We start from the raw sequence: 16,863 nt of genomic DNA on the forward strand, positions 1-16,863 counted from the left end.
AGATACAATCATAGTAATCAACTTCACAGTGTTCCTTTATCCTCCCAACCACCCTATTGGGGAAAATTATTATTATCATCCTTATTCTCCTGATGTCAAAACTGAGATCAGAGAGGTTGTGTAACTTATCCAAGAGAATACAGCTAGTAAGTGGGATTGAGATCTGGTCTGATTCTCCCAGTGAAACTCTTTAAGCCCTCTCTTTTGTCTCTGAGCCACCTCCCTGGTGGCTCAGAGGTTAAAGCATCTGCCTGCAATGTGGGAGACCTGGGTTCGATCCCCGGGTGGGGAAGATCCCCTGGAGAAGGAAATGGCAACCCACTCCAGTATTGTTGCCTGGAGAATCCCAGGGACGGGGAGCCTGGTGGGCTGCCATCTATGGGCTCGCAATGAGTCGGACACGACTGAGCGACTTCACTTTCTTTCTTTCTTTCTTTGTCTCTGCCTTAGGTGGCCATGGAGAAGGCGATGGCACCCCACTCCAGCACTCTTGCCTGGAAAATCCCATGGCCGGAGGAGCCTGGTAGGCTACAGTCCATGGGGTCGCTAGGAGTCAGACATGACTGAGCGACTTTACTTTCACTTTTAACTCTCATGCATTGGACAAGGAAATGGCAACCCAATCCAGTGTTCTTGCCTGGAGAATCCTAGGGACGGTGAGCCTGGTGGGCTGCCATCTGTGGGGTCGCACAGAGTCAGACATGACTGAAGCGACTCAGCAGCAGCAGCAGCAGCAGCAGTAGGTGGCCACAGGCCCTTATCAAGACAGAACCGTGCAACAGACAAAGACAGATGGCAGATGATATCACTTACATGCGGAATCTTGAAAAAAATGGCACAAATGAACTTATTTACAAAACAGAAACAGATTCCCAGACCCAGAAATCAAACGTAATGAATACCAAAGGGGGAGAGGCGAGGGATAAATTAGGAATTTGGGATTAAAATATATACACTAACTCTGTATAAAATATATAAACAACAAGGACCTACTGTATAGCACAGGGAGCCATACTCAATAGTTTATAACAACCTATAATGGAAAAGAATCTAAAAAAGATTATATACATTTATGCTGTTGTTTAGTCACTAACTTGTATCTGACTCTTTGTGACCCTATGGACTGTAGCCTGCCAGGCTCCTCTGTCTATGGAATTTCCCGGGCATGGAAATTAGTTACTAGAGTGGGTTTGCCATTTTCCTTCTCCAGGGGATCTTCCCCACCCAGGGATTGAACCTGCGTCTCCTGCATTGGCAGACGGACTCTTAACCGCTGAGCCACCTGGGAAACCCATATATGTATCACTTTGCTGTACAGCTGAAACTAACACAATATTGAGTCAAGACAGAACTGCACATGGGTATTAGTCAGCAAAGTGAGCCAGGCCATCAGGCCCCATTCATGTGATCACCCCCTTGCTTTCTCACCACCTGAAAATACAGTATTTCTGTGCCCAGCAACAGGGCACAATGCCCTCTTCCTCAGATCAGAAGGAGAGTAGTGTGGTTAAGGATTTTGGGTCCCACCACGATGGGAACTGCAGATGGTCTGGCAAGTGTGAACTCTGCCCTAGGCAGCTTTTTTGGTGGCTAGGGCTGGTGAGGGTTCCTGGGAGTGGGCTGAGCAGATGGAAGTGTGGGAGACAGTTTTACCCCCTCTCATGAATCCCTGAGTACTGCCCTGGCTGCTAGAACCTCCGATCACCCATCACCGCATTTCCTTCACCTGTGGTAAAACAGTCACTAACTCTCTGGCTCTTCCTAATACCTCCGTCATCTGGGGCAGTGACCCAGCCAACCCTCAGCCTAGAAAGGTCTGAGGAGGTGGGGACAGCCCGGGCTATAGCCATCAGCGGCGCCTGGGGGAGTTGACGAGGAGGAGGACACTGCCACCCGCAGCCTCTGGGAGCTCACTGCAGCCCGGACAGCGGACAGCCTCGCAGAGGCAGCCCTAACCCACCTCCGGGGTGGTGGCGGCAGGCAAGAGAAGGAAAGGAACCATGTTCCCCGCTTGCCCTGGCTTCTGGGTCCTCGTGGTCCTAGGCAGCAGCTGGGCAGGCTGGGGGAACCTAGGGGCTGAAGCAGCGAAGCTAAGGGAGTTCTACGTAGCTGCTCAGAGCATCAGATGGAACTACCGCCCGGAGTCCACAAACCTCAGGTAACGCAGGTGGGGTGTCTGGATGGGTTTCTTCGGGAAGGATAATCTATTTCTTTTAGAGAACATTCCTTTTGCAATTCCATTTCTGTGCATGTGTGTGTGTGTTTAACTTCAGATAGGTAAATATAATTAGTAGGAGGGTTTAATGAATAAAATTGGTGGATGCTCATTTTGCCTATAATAATACAGTGTAATATTCTAAGGTTACAGAAAATATTGTTTGGCTAGATACTGTTTTCAAGAGTTTGTTGTTGATATAATTTTGTTAGTATCATTGATTGTTGGTTTAATATATTGATTGATTCAAAAGCACCAGGCACCTACCTCTTCGTTAGCTCTTGCTGCAAACTCCTATTCCAGATATTTAGTAGTTTAGTATTTTTAGGAAGGGCTTCCCTGGTGGCTCAGATGGTGAAGAATCTTCCTGCAATGCAGGAGACTTGGTTTCGATCCCTGGGTCAGGAAAATCCTCTGAAGAAGGAAATGGCACCCCACTCCTGTATTCTTGCTTGGGAAATCCCATGGACAGAGGAGCCTGGTGGACTATAGTTCATCAGGTCACAAAGAGTCTGACACAAAACTTCTAGGTACATACTATTTATTCTATATCCACTTAGCTTCATCTTCTAAAACTAAAGATGTGTACCTTAACTTTATTATAAGCAGATTATTCAGTAACAACTGCCAAACTTTTGTTGCCTTCTTATAAATGACTTTCAAATCATCAATTCATAAAAATGCAACATTGTTTTTCTTTTACCTTTTTTCCTGTTTCACATGACTCTCATTCTTCTCTCATTCTTTATCAGTCCCTGGGATATGGTCTACTCTGGCTATTTTGATAAGAGTCACTATTAAAAGGCCTATGTAACTAAGACAAGGGTCAAATAATAAAACTGTATCTGAGTTGCAAACTCTTTTCCTAACTGAAAGATTAGAAATAAGATTTCCCAGAAATTAAACAAATCACAGGTTTTACTCAGTATTTCTCTGAATAGTAAACCTCTTAGTGTAACTAAGATTTTTTTTTTAACTTAACATCACAGTTTAAATGATTGTGAAAGATGTGTTCCTCTTTTACAATTTCGAAACCAAAGCAATCTGCCAGGAAAGTATTGTGATGTTTTAAGCCTTTTAGTGCATAACATTAACCCTTTCAAAATCTTTTCTCTGTAACTGGATTATTTCGGAGGATGTGTCAGCTTGGTCTTGTAAAAGTCCCTCTTAAAAAAAAATCATTTAAAATATTGTATTTCGAGGTGATAATCTAGGTCACACCCTCACCCTTAGAGAGCCGATATTAACAAAAACCCCAAAGGAAATAGCAGTCTTTCCAACATCTATTTTCCTGCTCATGGGTAGAACACTAGCTTGGATGCTGGCTTTCCTATGTCATGCTTATGCTTGCTTATACTTGGGAGTTTGTTCTTTCTTCTGCAATTAACAATGAGAATAACAAGTTGAATATTGAAGGCAGAATCACATAGGGCAACACCCTGATTTACATGGTGAGTTCTCAAAAGAGGCCGTGATTGGTCATCCTATCCTCTCACTCTGTGATTGAGTTTCCAGAATTCTGGGAACAGTTACTCCTCTGGTATCAATTATTGAGTCAAAACCAAACAGTGATAATCCAGATCAACTGTCGCTATTTTCAAACCTCAAATCATGTCACTTCTTTCTAGTACTTCTTTTTTAAAAATTTATTTATTTTTAATTGAAAGATAATTGCTTTACAGTATTGTGTTGGTCTAGTATGTCTATGTGAAAAATTAAACCTGTATATCTGGCTGCTTAAACTAAGAACTTGTTTTAAATTGTCCTACATCGAGAGCTAAAGATACTCACTATAAAGAAATCAACATCCATCCTTTCCTAAACTGTATTTTAGCACCAAGCAAAGATCTTTCCTTACTTCATGTAATATTGGCAGGGCAGTGCCTTTTAGTGGTGAAATAGATCTTTTATTCTTGCTCTGGAGCAAAAGTGAATATTTTTGAAAATTTCCCTAAGGAAATATGTTCAATCATTTGCATGCATATAGTAACAGATATTGAAAAAAATAGATGTACATTGGTCTCTCAAGGGTTTAAGCTTTATATGATTTTATTATGAATAAATCATCTTTAAATAATTCTCATAAATGGAAAATTCATCATGCATATTGTTTGAATTCATCTTTAACTTTCTGCTCAGACTGATTATTTTCCAATAGCAATTCAGTTGTTCAAATTAAAAATAAATATACCTCAGTATGCACACACAATATACACAGGAAAACATATTAGTAAGCACACCTCTATTAAAATTACTCTACATAAAAGACTGATTTTTCTTAGTAAAGATTTTATACTGTCACCTATACTCCTGTATTTAAAGATCTATGGTTAGGGACAGGAAACACGTTTCAATTGCACCCTTCCAAGAAAAAGGACCTCCACATTATGGACACTAACATGTACAATCCTAGGGTTCTTTGGCTCTATAAACTCTTAAGAGGTCATTTAATTAATTTTCAACTTGCATGTTTTAACTTCCTCCTTTTTCCCAAGCTCAAAGCACTCAAAGCAATTAGTAAATAATTGTCTAGTTTCTACTTGAATGCTTCCAGTGACTGAGAACCTACCACCTTCTATAGCTAGCCTTTCCAAAAATACTCACGCATGCCTCTTTTAATTCTGCCTTCAAATATTAACACAGTGCTTGTATCCCACATTTTAAAATTATGAGAACTACTAAAATTACAGATTTTTCTGCTTGCTGGGAAAACTTGAAAGTGAAAAATCAACTTTAATTACACTTTTAAGATATTACTAGCTAACATGCATTGAATATTTACAGTCTGCCAGCTCTAAACCCTTTGTAGGTATCAGTTTATTTAAAATTTGTAATAATCCTTGAAGGAGATTTTACTGTTGGTCCCAGCTCACAATTACAGAAACAGAGGCAAAAATGGATTAAATAAACTTTTCAAGGTTATATAGGTAACAAGGGGTAGATACAGGATTCAAACCCAGACACTCTGTACATACAACCAGTTCTCTTAGCCTCTGTGCTACATAAACATCAAAGCAAATGTGATTAGTATCTTTCTCTGTTATGACCTAATTATACTGGGCCACTCTCTGGATTAGGAAGCATAACAAAGCCAATATGGGCAACTGGTTTACACATCTGTAAGAAATTGTCCCCAATTATCTTTCCTTTTGGGCTCCCCTGGTGGCTCAGATGGTAAAGAATCTGCCTGCAATGCAGGAGATCTGGGTTTGATCCCTGGGTTGGAAAAATCCCCTGGAGCAGGGAACGGTTATCCACTCCAGTATTCTTGACTGGGGAATCAGATGGACAGAGGAGCCTGGTGAGCTGCAGTCCATGGGGTTGCAAAGAGTCAGAGATGGCTGAGCAACTAACACTACTACTATTATTTTTCCTTTTACCTTTAACTTTGAGTTTAAGACACGGATGGGAATGACGTGCCCATCTTTAGAGACACAGAAGGAAAGGATGGAAATTATCCCAGTACTCTCCTTGCTTTTCTCTCTGAATTCTTAACTGTGGAAACAATTGGCCCTGTGCATCTGTGGATATGAAAGCTGCAGATATAGCCGGCTAACTGTACTCTTATAGAAGGGACTTGAACATCTGCAGTTTTAAATAAACTGATACCTACAAAGGGTTTAGAGCTGGCACAGGGGTGTTGTGGAACCAACCCCCACAGATACCAGGGATGACCGGACAGTAGTTTTGAATTTTGGTTTTGTCGTTATCAACTGTTTCTCCTCAGGTAAGTTACTTAAACTTAGATTTGTCATTCATTTGTTTCCTATATGAATCCCAGGGCTTTGACTCCATTAGCCACCTTCAAATTCTGAGCAAGAAAGAGTCCATTAAATCAACAGCTTTTGACAGTGTTCCCCAGCAGCTTGGGCTTCCCTGGTGGCTCAGGCAGTACACAATCTGCCTGCAATGCAGGAGATGCAGGTTCAATCCCTGGGTTGAGAAGAATCCTGGAGAAGAAAATGGCAAACCACTCCAGTACTTTTGTCTAGAGAATTCCATGGACAGAGGAGCCTGCTGGGTCCATGGGGTCACAAAGAGTCAACATGACTGAGCAACTAACACCAGCAGCTTAAAACTGTATATGAATGATGAGTTGAAAATCAGCTCACATATTTATTCATAAGGAATTTGGCCATATCTTTAATCATTTAAAATATAAGCCTAAAGTTTGGGTTCTTTTTTAGAAATTTAATCTGAGTAATAGGGTTGGTTAATGCAAGCTAAATTTGTGGAAGAATGGTTATCACAATAGAATATTCTTGAATACATCAATAATTATTTTATTAACTTCACTTATTGTTCATATTTATAAGACCTGGGGTTTCTGAAATGCAGTTAAAAAATACTGTTATTTCTAGTAAAGGTTTGAGGACATGAGAGATCTATTTTGTTGTACTGTGAGTAGATGTCATATAAGCCTTTCAAATGTATTTTATTTCCAGTTCGAAACCTTTTGAAACCTCCTTTAAGAAAATTGTCTACAGGGAGTATGAGGCATATTTTCAGAAAGAAAAACCACAATCCAGAACTTCAGGTAAGCCTGAAATATATTTTTAAATTTTAAAGATAAAACTCTATGGCTAATTTGATATTCACATATATCTAAAATATACATTAAGTGATATTTTATAGTAATGTGTTTTTGTTGTTTTCAACCAGTGTGACTACATAATTTGTAGGGCTCTTATTCATAGTATTGAGAATTTCAAAACAGTGACAACAAAGCATTAAGCCAAGCTGGGGGCCTCCTGAGCATGAGGCCCTGTGCAATTTCATGGGTCACATGCCTATGAAGACAACTGTTTTTAACATTGATTTAAAAAAGCTAAACACAACTTTTAAGTGTTTGACTTTTTGTTCATTCATCTAGCAGACTATTAAAGAGCACCTACTGTGGGCTGGGCATTGAAATAGGCACTATGGATGTCATGGTGGACAAGACAAATGCATCCCCTGCCTTCGTGGAGCTTATGGTCTAGTTTAATGAGCACAAATGAACTTTAGCAAATGATTATTTGCTGGGTCCTGAAATTCGTTTAAAGGAACTGTATATGGCTGATTTTTTTTGCATCTATCCTTCCCATCTCTTTTTTATTTAGTGTGATATGCATAATAGCTATAATTTTTAAAGAAAAAATTCTTCTCTTTTCCTCAACTCTTTTTCAATTAAGGAAAGTAGGATGGATGGGTTTCTGGGATCTCAAATGTGGTGAATATGGTAACATAGTTCACAGGACTGATAAAGGCCATTAGGAGATGACATCCTTCAGTTAGGTCCCCTAGTTGATAATTCACATATGCTCAGATGGTAAAGCATCTGCCTACCCTGCGGGAGACCTGGGTTCAATCCCTGGTTCGGGAAGATCCTCTGGATAAGGAAATGGCAACCCACTCCAGTGTTCTTTCCTGGAGAATCCCAGGGATGGGGGAGCCTGGTGGGCTGCCATCTATAGGGTTGCACAGAGTTGGACACGACTGAAGCAACTTAGCACTAGCAGCAGCAGCAATGGGCTGCCCTGTGTTCTGCAACACATTGTTCACCTGAGAGCAGGGGATTGTGTTAGCTTACCTCCTGCAGTTTTCATTCCAAAACTGCATGAAATTGGGTACAGACCGTGCTACCTCCCTGCAATCTCAAGACAGGCCACTCTTTCCCCCCATTTGACATTAGGCACCAAAGAAAAGGCAGAGAAGGTCTTAGGCCATCTGGTTTATGGAGGATCTAAATGGCAGCTCAAACAACATTCGGCCGTGTTTGCCTCCATGCATGAAGGTATTTGGTTTGCATTTGTAAAAATACCCCTTTGTTTGCTTTAATTCTCAAGAAGCAAATAGGGAGGCTAAACAAATATTGCTAACCACTCATTGCAGTAAGACGTTAAATAACTTAGAAGACTTATTCTGGGCATCGGGCATGTGCAGCCATGTGATGCCAACAAACAGACCAACCGAGCAAGGCATCCATGGTAACAAATTGCAGTGGACCATGTGACAGCAGTCAGCACCTGACTTGGCTCATGGGCATTCTGGGCAGGTGGGAGTAGACAGTGGGGGCTTCTGTTGGGAGCTAGGTCTGAGGGTATCAGCCAGAAGAGAGGGGCCAGTGAGTGGAGTCAGCTATGGCCAGGAGTGAAAACCAGTGCAGATATGGGGACTATTCCAGGAAAGTGAGGGAGCTGCCCTGCCCTGCAGAAGGTGGTAAAAGAAAGCTTTGGTTCAAGAGTCTAGAGACCTGAGTTCTAGTCCCAGCAATGCCACCCAATCACTGACTGACCTTGGACACGCCACTCTTTCCATCCGCTTCCCAGGCTTTGTACCCATCTCTCAGATGAGGATTCAGCTCAATGGACTCCATGGTCCTATGCAGAACTAACATAAAAACACAAACAAAAAGCTTCTGGCACAAGGTCAGTGTAAACTCTAGGACTTGGAGCTCAAGGAGTGGAATAAGACAACAGTGGGTGGAAACAAAAGATGACTGTCTCAAAGATCACATTCTCTCACTGCTAAGGGAAAATGAGTTTCCTGTCATTGCTGTAACAAATTACCACAAACGTAGTGGTTTAAAACAACACAAATTTGTTATCTTAAAATTCTTGAGACCAGAAGTCCAAATGAGTTTCACTGAGTTAAAATCAAGGTGTTTGAAGAACTCTGTTCCTTCCAGAGGCTTCTGGGGAGAATTATTTCCTTGCCTTTTCCTGTTACTACTGATAGAAGCCACCTGCATCCATGGGCTCATGGCCCCTTCCTTCTTCTTCAAAGCCAGCAGGTAGCATTTTCTAGTTGCTAACTCAGATACCCCTGCTTCCCTTTTCTGAGGACCTTTATGATTACGTTGGGCCCACCTGGATAATCCAAGAAACCCTCCCCGTCTCAACTTCCTTAACTTAATCACACCCACAGAATCTATTCTGCCATATAAGATAGCATATTTACAGGTCCCAGGGATTAGGATGTGGGAGGGCATTATCCTGCCTACTACACACCGCCCCCCAACAAAACTCTGCCACAATGTCCTCCATTCCAGGAAATGGCCCTCTCATCCACCCAGCCTTCCAAACTAGAACCTCAGCAGCCATCCATGGCTACTTGACCTCCCTCACCCCCTACTCTACATGAAACCCATCAAGTCCTGATAGTGTGATCTAAACAGCTCTCTAATATGTTCTCTCCTTATCATCTCCATTGTCCTAACCTTGAACTAAATTACCAACATCTCTCAGCCTTCACTCTGGTTTCTCACAAATGCAGCTGGTCACTGGTCCATGTTGCACCCCTGCTTCCAGATACTATTAGGCTAAGAGGCAAAACTCTGAGAGGTCTACAAGGCCCTGTGTGATGAGACCTCTGATCATGCCTTTGGCTTCACTTTCTGCCTTTCTCTCTTACCTCCAAAGCTCTGCCTTCCCACGGCTATCTGCCAGTTCTCTGAATAAGCCAAGTGTGCTGGCACCTCAGTGCCTTTGTACATGCTAGTCCCACTCCCTGGACCGCTCTTGTCCATCCCTTTGCCTCTTTGCCTTTGGGCTTCAGTTAACGTCTCACTGTGGTGGTGTCGTATTGAATTAATTTTCACAACCACACAGGATTATAAGAGACAGTTTAGGGACAGCTCATGAAAGAGCAATTCTCTGAGAAAACGCTGAGTGTATATTTATAAAGTCCCCTTTTTGGACAAGGGAGTCATATAGTAAGGCTTTGAAGATAAGGAAGTTTGTTCTGCGTGCAGAACACCACCTATCGAGGCTGACGTGTCAGCCAAGATATCTATATTAAGGGCATGAGAAAGAGCCCTTACAAGGAAAGGGTAAGACAGAACAGTCTTCAGAAAATAGGGCCTTGAGAAAGTAACAACATGTATGTCTTCATACCTCACTTCCTCAGGGAAGCATTTTCCAACTCTGATCCCCTTCCTGCCTCTAAGAATAGCCTAGAAGCCCCTGTCAAATGCCGTGCAGATAATCCTATTCTTTTCTTTCATAATATGAACCACAGTTTGCAATTAAATATTTGTGTGACCATTTGTTAAAATCTGTCTTGCCTTCTATTATCTTTGAAGGCAAGGGGTACATCTGTTCTACTCACCATTCCAATTCTGACACCTAGGATAATGTGAGCACTCAATATTTCTTAAAAGAATGAATAACTACAAGGTGCAATGAAAAGAGGTGGTTAAAAGCTTAGCATTTAGAGTCAGACAGATTTAAGGTTAAATTATGGCTCTGTCTCTAATTAGCTGTATAGTATTGGGCAAGATATTTAAATTCTCTGAGGTTCAGTTTCTTCATCTGTAAAATAAGTATCTTAATAACAACCTTAAAGATGTGCTGGAAGGTTTAATGTAAAGACTTAGAGTGCTCAACTATATCAAGAGGGACAATTACAATTATCTCCATGGCAAACAAATGCTAGTTGAATTCCATGACTACTGTAACTTCCTTCTCCTGCTCCTGTGATTCCTAATGGGCAGAAGCCAACCCCATGAGAGCTTATGGATGGCCTGGAAGTGAGAACAGTCAACTGTCTGAAAAAGGGCTTTTGGCAACAAGTCTTCAAGCTTTGAAGGACATCAGAATCACTCAGGAGCACACCTCTAAAATGCAGATTCCCGGACCCCACCTCCAGACAAACTCAGGTTCACTGGGGCTGAGAGAGTACTTACTGGAGAATCTGCCTTTTAGTTCAACCCTCACTGATTCTTGATGCAGAAGCATCCAAGGATTACACTCTGGGAAACTGTAACATATGATTCTTCAGAAAGCTGAGTCAAATGTCAACTCTTCCCCTAACTCCACAGACAGAGTTGGTCCTTCATCCTTTCTGCTCCTGTAGCATTTTGCCCATATCTCAGCAGTAGCTTCTACCATATGTCTATCTCCAAATGAGCCTGTGACCTCCTTAAGGACAAGGGCAGTCGCTTATTTATCCATGTGTCCCCAGGACCTAGCACAGCACCTGGCATGTAGTAAGTGAAGCCTCACTGTTGATTTCTGCACCCCAATCTGCTGTCCCTGCTGTGCTCCCCATCAAAGTAACTGCTAACATTACTTATCCAGTTGCTTAGATCAAAACCCTTAGGATCACCCTTGCCTTCTCTCTCTCAACGGCTACATCTAACCCCTCAGCAAATGTGCTGCCTCTACTGTCAAAATGCCCAGAATCTAACCTCTTCTCCCTGCTTCACTGCTGCACATGCTGGCCCAACACAGCGTTATCTCCAGTCTATACCACCTGGTCTGTGTCCACTGTTGTCCCTACACAGAATATTTTCTACCCAGCAGCTAGGACAAATCTTTCTTGTGATTTTTTTTTTTTTTTTTTTAGGATGAACTTTAAAAAAAAAATACTTTTTATTTTGTCTTGGGGTATAGCGAGTTAACAATGTTGCGATAGTTTCAAGTGGACAGCAAAAGGACTCAGCTGTACATAAATGAGTATTCTTTCTCCTCCAAACTCCCCTCCCACCCAGGCTGCCACATAATATTGAGCAGAGTTCCCTGTGCTATACAGTAGGTCTTTGTTGGTTATCCATTTTAAATATAGCGGTGTGTACATGTAGGATTAACTTTAAAACATATGAGACCATGTCTCTCTGCTGCACAAAGCTCAGTGATTTTCCATTTCACTTAGAAGAAAATCCAAAGTCCCTACCATGGCCCATAGGGGGTGACCCTAACTTTTCTCACTCTGGCCACATTGATGGTCTGTTCTTTGGATACATCAAGCTCACTCCTGCCTCAATTTTAGAGGAGGATCTTTGTAGATTTTAGAGGAGGATTCTAAGGCTTCAGGGCCAGAGAATGGTCGACTCTGCTCCCTGACTTCATTTAGTCTCTGAGGTCTCCCACCACAGAGAGATCTGAAGTAGCCGGTCGCCTTCTCTCACCTCACCCTTTCTTGACCCAAGATGGCAGTCTCTCCAGGAATGACAGTGAATCAGAATGGGGCGGACATGATCAGAACTATTTCTTCTATTTTCTTAACTGGCTTTGGGCCCAAGCCAGGTATTTCCACCTTCCCATGCTTATCTGCCTGCATGGAATACAGAGGTAATGAGCTGGGAAAGCCTTCTAGATTGAAGATAAGCTCATCAACCTCAAGACTGAGAGGAATGACAGCAATCACCTGTGGGGTTTTCTGCATGTTTTTCTTGCTTAGCAGCTCTGTCTTGCTGCTGCTGCTGCTGCTAAGTTGCTTCAGTCATGTCTGACTCTGTGCGACCCCATAGACGGAAGCCCACCAGGCTCCCCCATCCCCAGGATTCTCCAGAACACTGGAGTGGGTTGCCATTTCCTTCTCCAATGCATGAAAGAGAAAAGTGAAAGGGAAGTCGCTCAGCCGTATCCAACTCTTCGTGACCCCATGGACTGCAGCCTACCAGGCTCCTCCATCCATGGGATTTTTCAGGCAAGAGTACTGGAGTGGAGTGCCATTGCCTTCTCCGAGCAGCTGTGTCTTAGTAATCCTGAATACAGACATATTTTAAATCCTTGTTTTCATAGGACTTCTTGGGCCTACTTTGTATGCTGAAGTTGGAGACATCATGAAAGTTCACTTTAAGAATAAAGCACACAAGCCCTTAAGCATCCATCCTCAAGGAATTAAGTACAGTAAATTCTCAGAAGGTAAGAGGAATTTAACATCATATCCCTCTGACATGGAAAAATGTACAACTCTTTTACCACCAGTGTCAAACATTTTGAACCATATTGTTAATTAAGTTAAGAGAAATCTCCTTTCCTATAACTGGTAATAATAAAAATTGTGCCTTTGTAGATTTCAGAGGAGAAAGTGGAAAACTTCTGGAGTCATCTAGACCTCAGTTTTTTTTACTATGTTCTTATTTTTGAATAGCTGGATGGGCAGGTTATCTAATCTTTATGAACTCCAATATGTTCCTCTGAAAAATGAGGATAATAATATTGCAAGATGGGTTAAGGCAGGGGTTCAAAAACTTTTTTGTGAAGAGCCAGTAAATACTTTGGGCTTTGAGAGTCATCGACTCTATATTGCAACTACTCAAGTCTACCATTTAGTACAAAAGCAGACAATATGTAAACGTATGCGCATGGCTGTGTCCCAATAAAATTTTGTTTACAAAAACCAGGCAGCTGGCTGGATTTGGTCCATGAGCCATAGTTTGAAACAGTGACATAGGGCTAGACTGACACAGGGCTACCCTGGCACATAGGTGGCATCTAATAAGTGATATTCGGTGGTGATGATGGTAATAGATGTAGTATTGAAATTTTGGACATACTGAAGTGGTTAAGAACATAAACTTTAAAGGCATACTTAGGTTCAAATTCCAGCTTTACAATTTCTGATTCTTTGAGTATAGCATCTCTGAGCTTCAGTTTTCTCATCTATAAAGTGGGAATGGTTATACTTATTCTATAAGGAACAAATGAGATCATTTAGGTAATGTACTAAATATGGTTCCCTGGAACCTGGTAAGTCCCCAGTAAATGATGACAGTGTTGGTAAAGATCATGGATAGGGTGGAGATTTAAGGGACCACATCAGCTACAGAATGGTAAGTACCTATTGCTGATATTGTTCTGATTATTTCCACTACATTGATGTTCAGACCACAATAAGCAGAGTAGAGTTCTGTTAGGGACTGATGTAAGAAAATTATCCATCCTACAATAGATGTTGGTATAACACCATTTAAAAATAAATTTTAACTTTTCATGACTCATATATCTTTTCCCCGTGTATGCCAGCCATTATACCTTTGAAGAGAAGAACTAAGTAGGAGAGTGGTTTACAATGTAGGTCTGGAACTAGACACTCCATACAAATTCTGGCTCAGACATTTATTAGCTGTGTGACTTTTGGCAAGTAACTCTACCTCTCTGTGCCTCGTCTTTCTCATCTGTAAAATGGGGATTGTAATCATATCTATCTCATATAGGTTTGTGGTCAAGAAATATCAGAACAATGCCTTGTATATTCTCCAGGCAAGAATTCTGGAGTGGATTGCCATGTGCTCCTCCAGGGGACCTTCCCCACCCAGGGACTGGATAGTGGCAGGCAGGTTCTTTACCACTGGCGTCACCTGGTCAAGTAAAAGAAAGTGAAGTTGCTCAGTCTTGTCCAGCTCTTTGAGACCCCATGGACTATAGGCTGCAGGCTCCTCCATTTATGGGATTTTCCAGGCAAGAATACTGGAGTGGGTTGCCATTTCCTTCTTCAGGCCACCTGGGAAGCCCTGTATATAAAACAAGCACTTGATAAATATTAACAAATAATAAGCACTTGATAATTTTATGATGATAAAAGTAATTCAATTAAAATGTCTTTAAATTATAATGTTATAATGTCAATTTTATCTCGATTAAAAATGTTATTTGAAATATGTTCAAATAATTTAATATTTACCTGACAGTATATGATTAGAGGGCTTCCCTGGTGACTCAGAGGGTAAAGAATCTGCCCGCAATGCTGGGGACCTGATTTGATCCCTGGGTCAGAAAGATCCCCTGGAGAAGGGATAGGCTACCAACTCCAGTATTCTTGGGCTTCCCTGGTGACTCAGATGGCAAAGAATCTGCCTGCAATGTGGGAGACCTGGGTTCAGACCCTGGGTTGGGAAGATCCCCTGGAAGAGGGCATGGAAATTCACTCCAGTGTTCTTGCCTGGATAATCTCCATGGACAGAGGAGCCGGGCAGGCTACAGTCTGTGGGGTCACAAAGAGTCGGACAGGACTGAGTGACCAAGCACACAGCACATATGGATTAGAAAGTGACTTTTTATTTATTATTTTCTATGTAAACTGCTATCAAACTCATCCTGACAACTCATGACTGATAATGTCAATGAACTAACCTCCCCAGGACCGTTAGCATTATCACTTCATCTTTGGCTTGAGGAAAAACAATGAAGCATTAACTGAAATTTCAGGCATCTTGCCACTTTGCAAAACTCTGGGTGAGGTAGCGTGTAATGGCATAATGACATAGTGAAGAAGAATTTCAACTACTTATAAGTATTCCAGATGACTGCATCAGGAATTCGGCAATGCCATGCACAAGGGGAGAACCCTCAAAAGGTTCCTGCTGCTGCTACTGCTGCTAAGTCACTTCAGTTGTGTCCGACTCTGTGCGACCCCACAGATGGCAGCCCACCAGGCTCCCCCGTTCCTGGGATTCTCCAGGCAAGAACACTGGAGTGGGTTGCCATTTCCTTCTCCAATGCATGAAAGTAAAAAGTGAAAGTGAAGACGCTCAGTTGTATCCAACTGTTGAGCGACCCTATGGACTGCAGCCTGCCAGGCTCCTCTGTCCATGGGATTTTCCAGGCAAGAGTGCTGGAGTGGGTTGCCATTGCCTTCTCCAAAAGGTTCCAGGCAGATTCTATTTCAGATGTGGGAGGAGTTAAGTGTTACAGACTTTGTACTCCACCTAAGCTGTTTGCACAGAGAATGAACCTTGCAACATTATCCCTCTTCCTTTACTATTTATTTGTCCCTGAACTCCCCTCCTGCCAGAATAATTTATGAGCAGTTGTTTTAAAATGTTCCCACCACTTCCATTGGTCACTTGGTTATTGCCCCTGGTTTCATGAATCTGAGAAAGGTAAACACAGATTAATGGGCAAAGTCCAATTTTATCTTGGAGATGAGATACAAATCTAGTAAAGAGACTAAAAGATTGATCTGTCCTTTGTGGTGAAAAATAAAAAGGCAAGCCTTCTATTCATTTTATTGTGTCCTCTGTTAGAATAAAACATCTCCTTTTTCATGTCTGACACTTACCCTATGTCTTATAGCCTCCTTCTATGGTTTGTACTATTTTTTCAGGAGTGGAAATAAATTAACCATATGCTGAGTCAACTACAAGAGAATCCAGATTCCCTTATCTCAGAGGTAGATACTTGAGAGATGAATGGTGGGAGGTTGAAACAATATAAATGGCTTAAGAGAAGACCCAAACAACCTTTGTGGCTGCTTGGGCTAACCAGTGAATGATCCAACCTAGACAGCAATCTTCTTTATCTGGAAATTAATCCTTGAGCCCCACCAAAGATTTGGAGACCTACTGACATCAGCTAGAAGAAAAAGATAGCCATGGAAAGAATGCTGGCTTTAGAGCCAGAATGACCCCTGGATTTGAACCCTAAATTTGACTAGGCAATTGGCTTTATTGCTAAGCCCCAGTTTTATTTCTATAAAATGAGGTAGCAATTCCTCCCAACTAAAGTTATTGCAAGGATTAGTCACAGTATATGTCAAGTTTTTGGCACATAGTGCTCATCATTTATTTCAATAAAAATAAAAATTCTACAATAGAATTCAGATGACAAAAGGAACTAAAATTGCACAGAAAACTTCAGTTATCCAGAGTACATAAGGAATGAATTGTTTTGAGTAATAACATTTTCCAGATAGTTTGAGGTTTACTTTAAGTGTTAAGATACTTTTTAAAATCACTTTGGATAGAACTCTTTCTAAATGTTATACTTTCCCAGACTTTTTAAAAACAGAAGATGAGGAGTAAAATTCTAATCCCTTCCTAAACCATTACTTCCAATCTACTATGAGATTTTACAAATATTCACAAATGTTAGAATTGTGTGTAGTCTAAGAGTAAACAGACTCAAAATGAAGATCTACGTTGTCTATGGTGAATGAAA

General features: G+C 41.6%; 1 protein-coding gene across 2 annotated transcripts in view; it reads left to right on the forward strand.

The window, feature by feature from the left end:
- The first annotated feature begins 1,846 nt into the window (after nt 1-1,846).
- Nucleotides 1,847-16,863, forward strand: part of F5 (coagulation factor V) — an 81,326-nt gene continuing 66,309 nt past the window's right edge. For both annotated transcript variants that reach the window (XM_006056369.4, XM_006056370.4), the window contains exons 1-3: nt 1,847-2,158; nt 6,661-6,752; nt 12,724-12,846. In XM_006056369.4, the coding sequence (XP_006056431.4) occupies nt 2,001-2,158; nt 6,661-6,752; nt 12,724-12,846 (373 nt within the window). In that variant the 5' untranslated portion in view covers nt 1,847-2,000. The remainder of the gene's footprint in view (nt 2,159-6,660; nt 6,753-12,723; nt 12,847-16,863) is intronic.

Source organism: Bubalus bubalis, chromosome 5, assembly GCF_019923935.1.
Source record: "Bubalus bubalis isolate 160015118507 breed Murrah chromosome 5, NDDB_SH_1, whole genome shotgun sequence".
In the NCBI taxonomy this organism is placed as follows: Eukaryota; Metazoa; Chordata; class Mammalia; order Artiodactyla; family Bovidae; genus Bubalus; species Bubalus bubalis.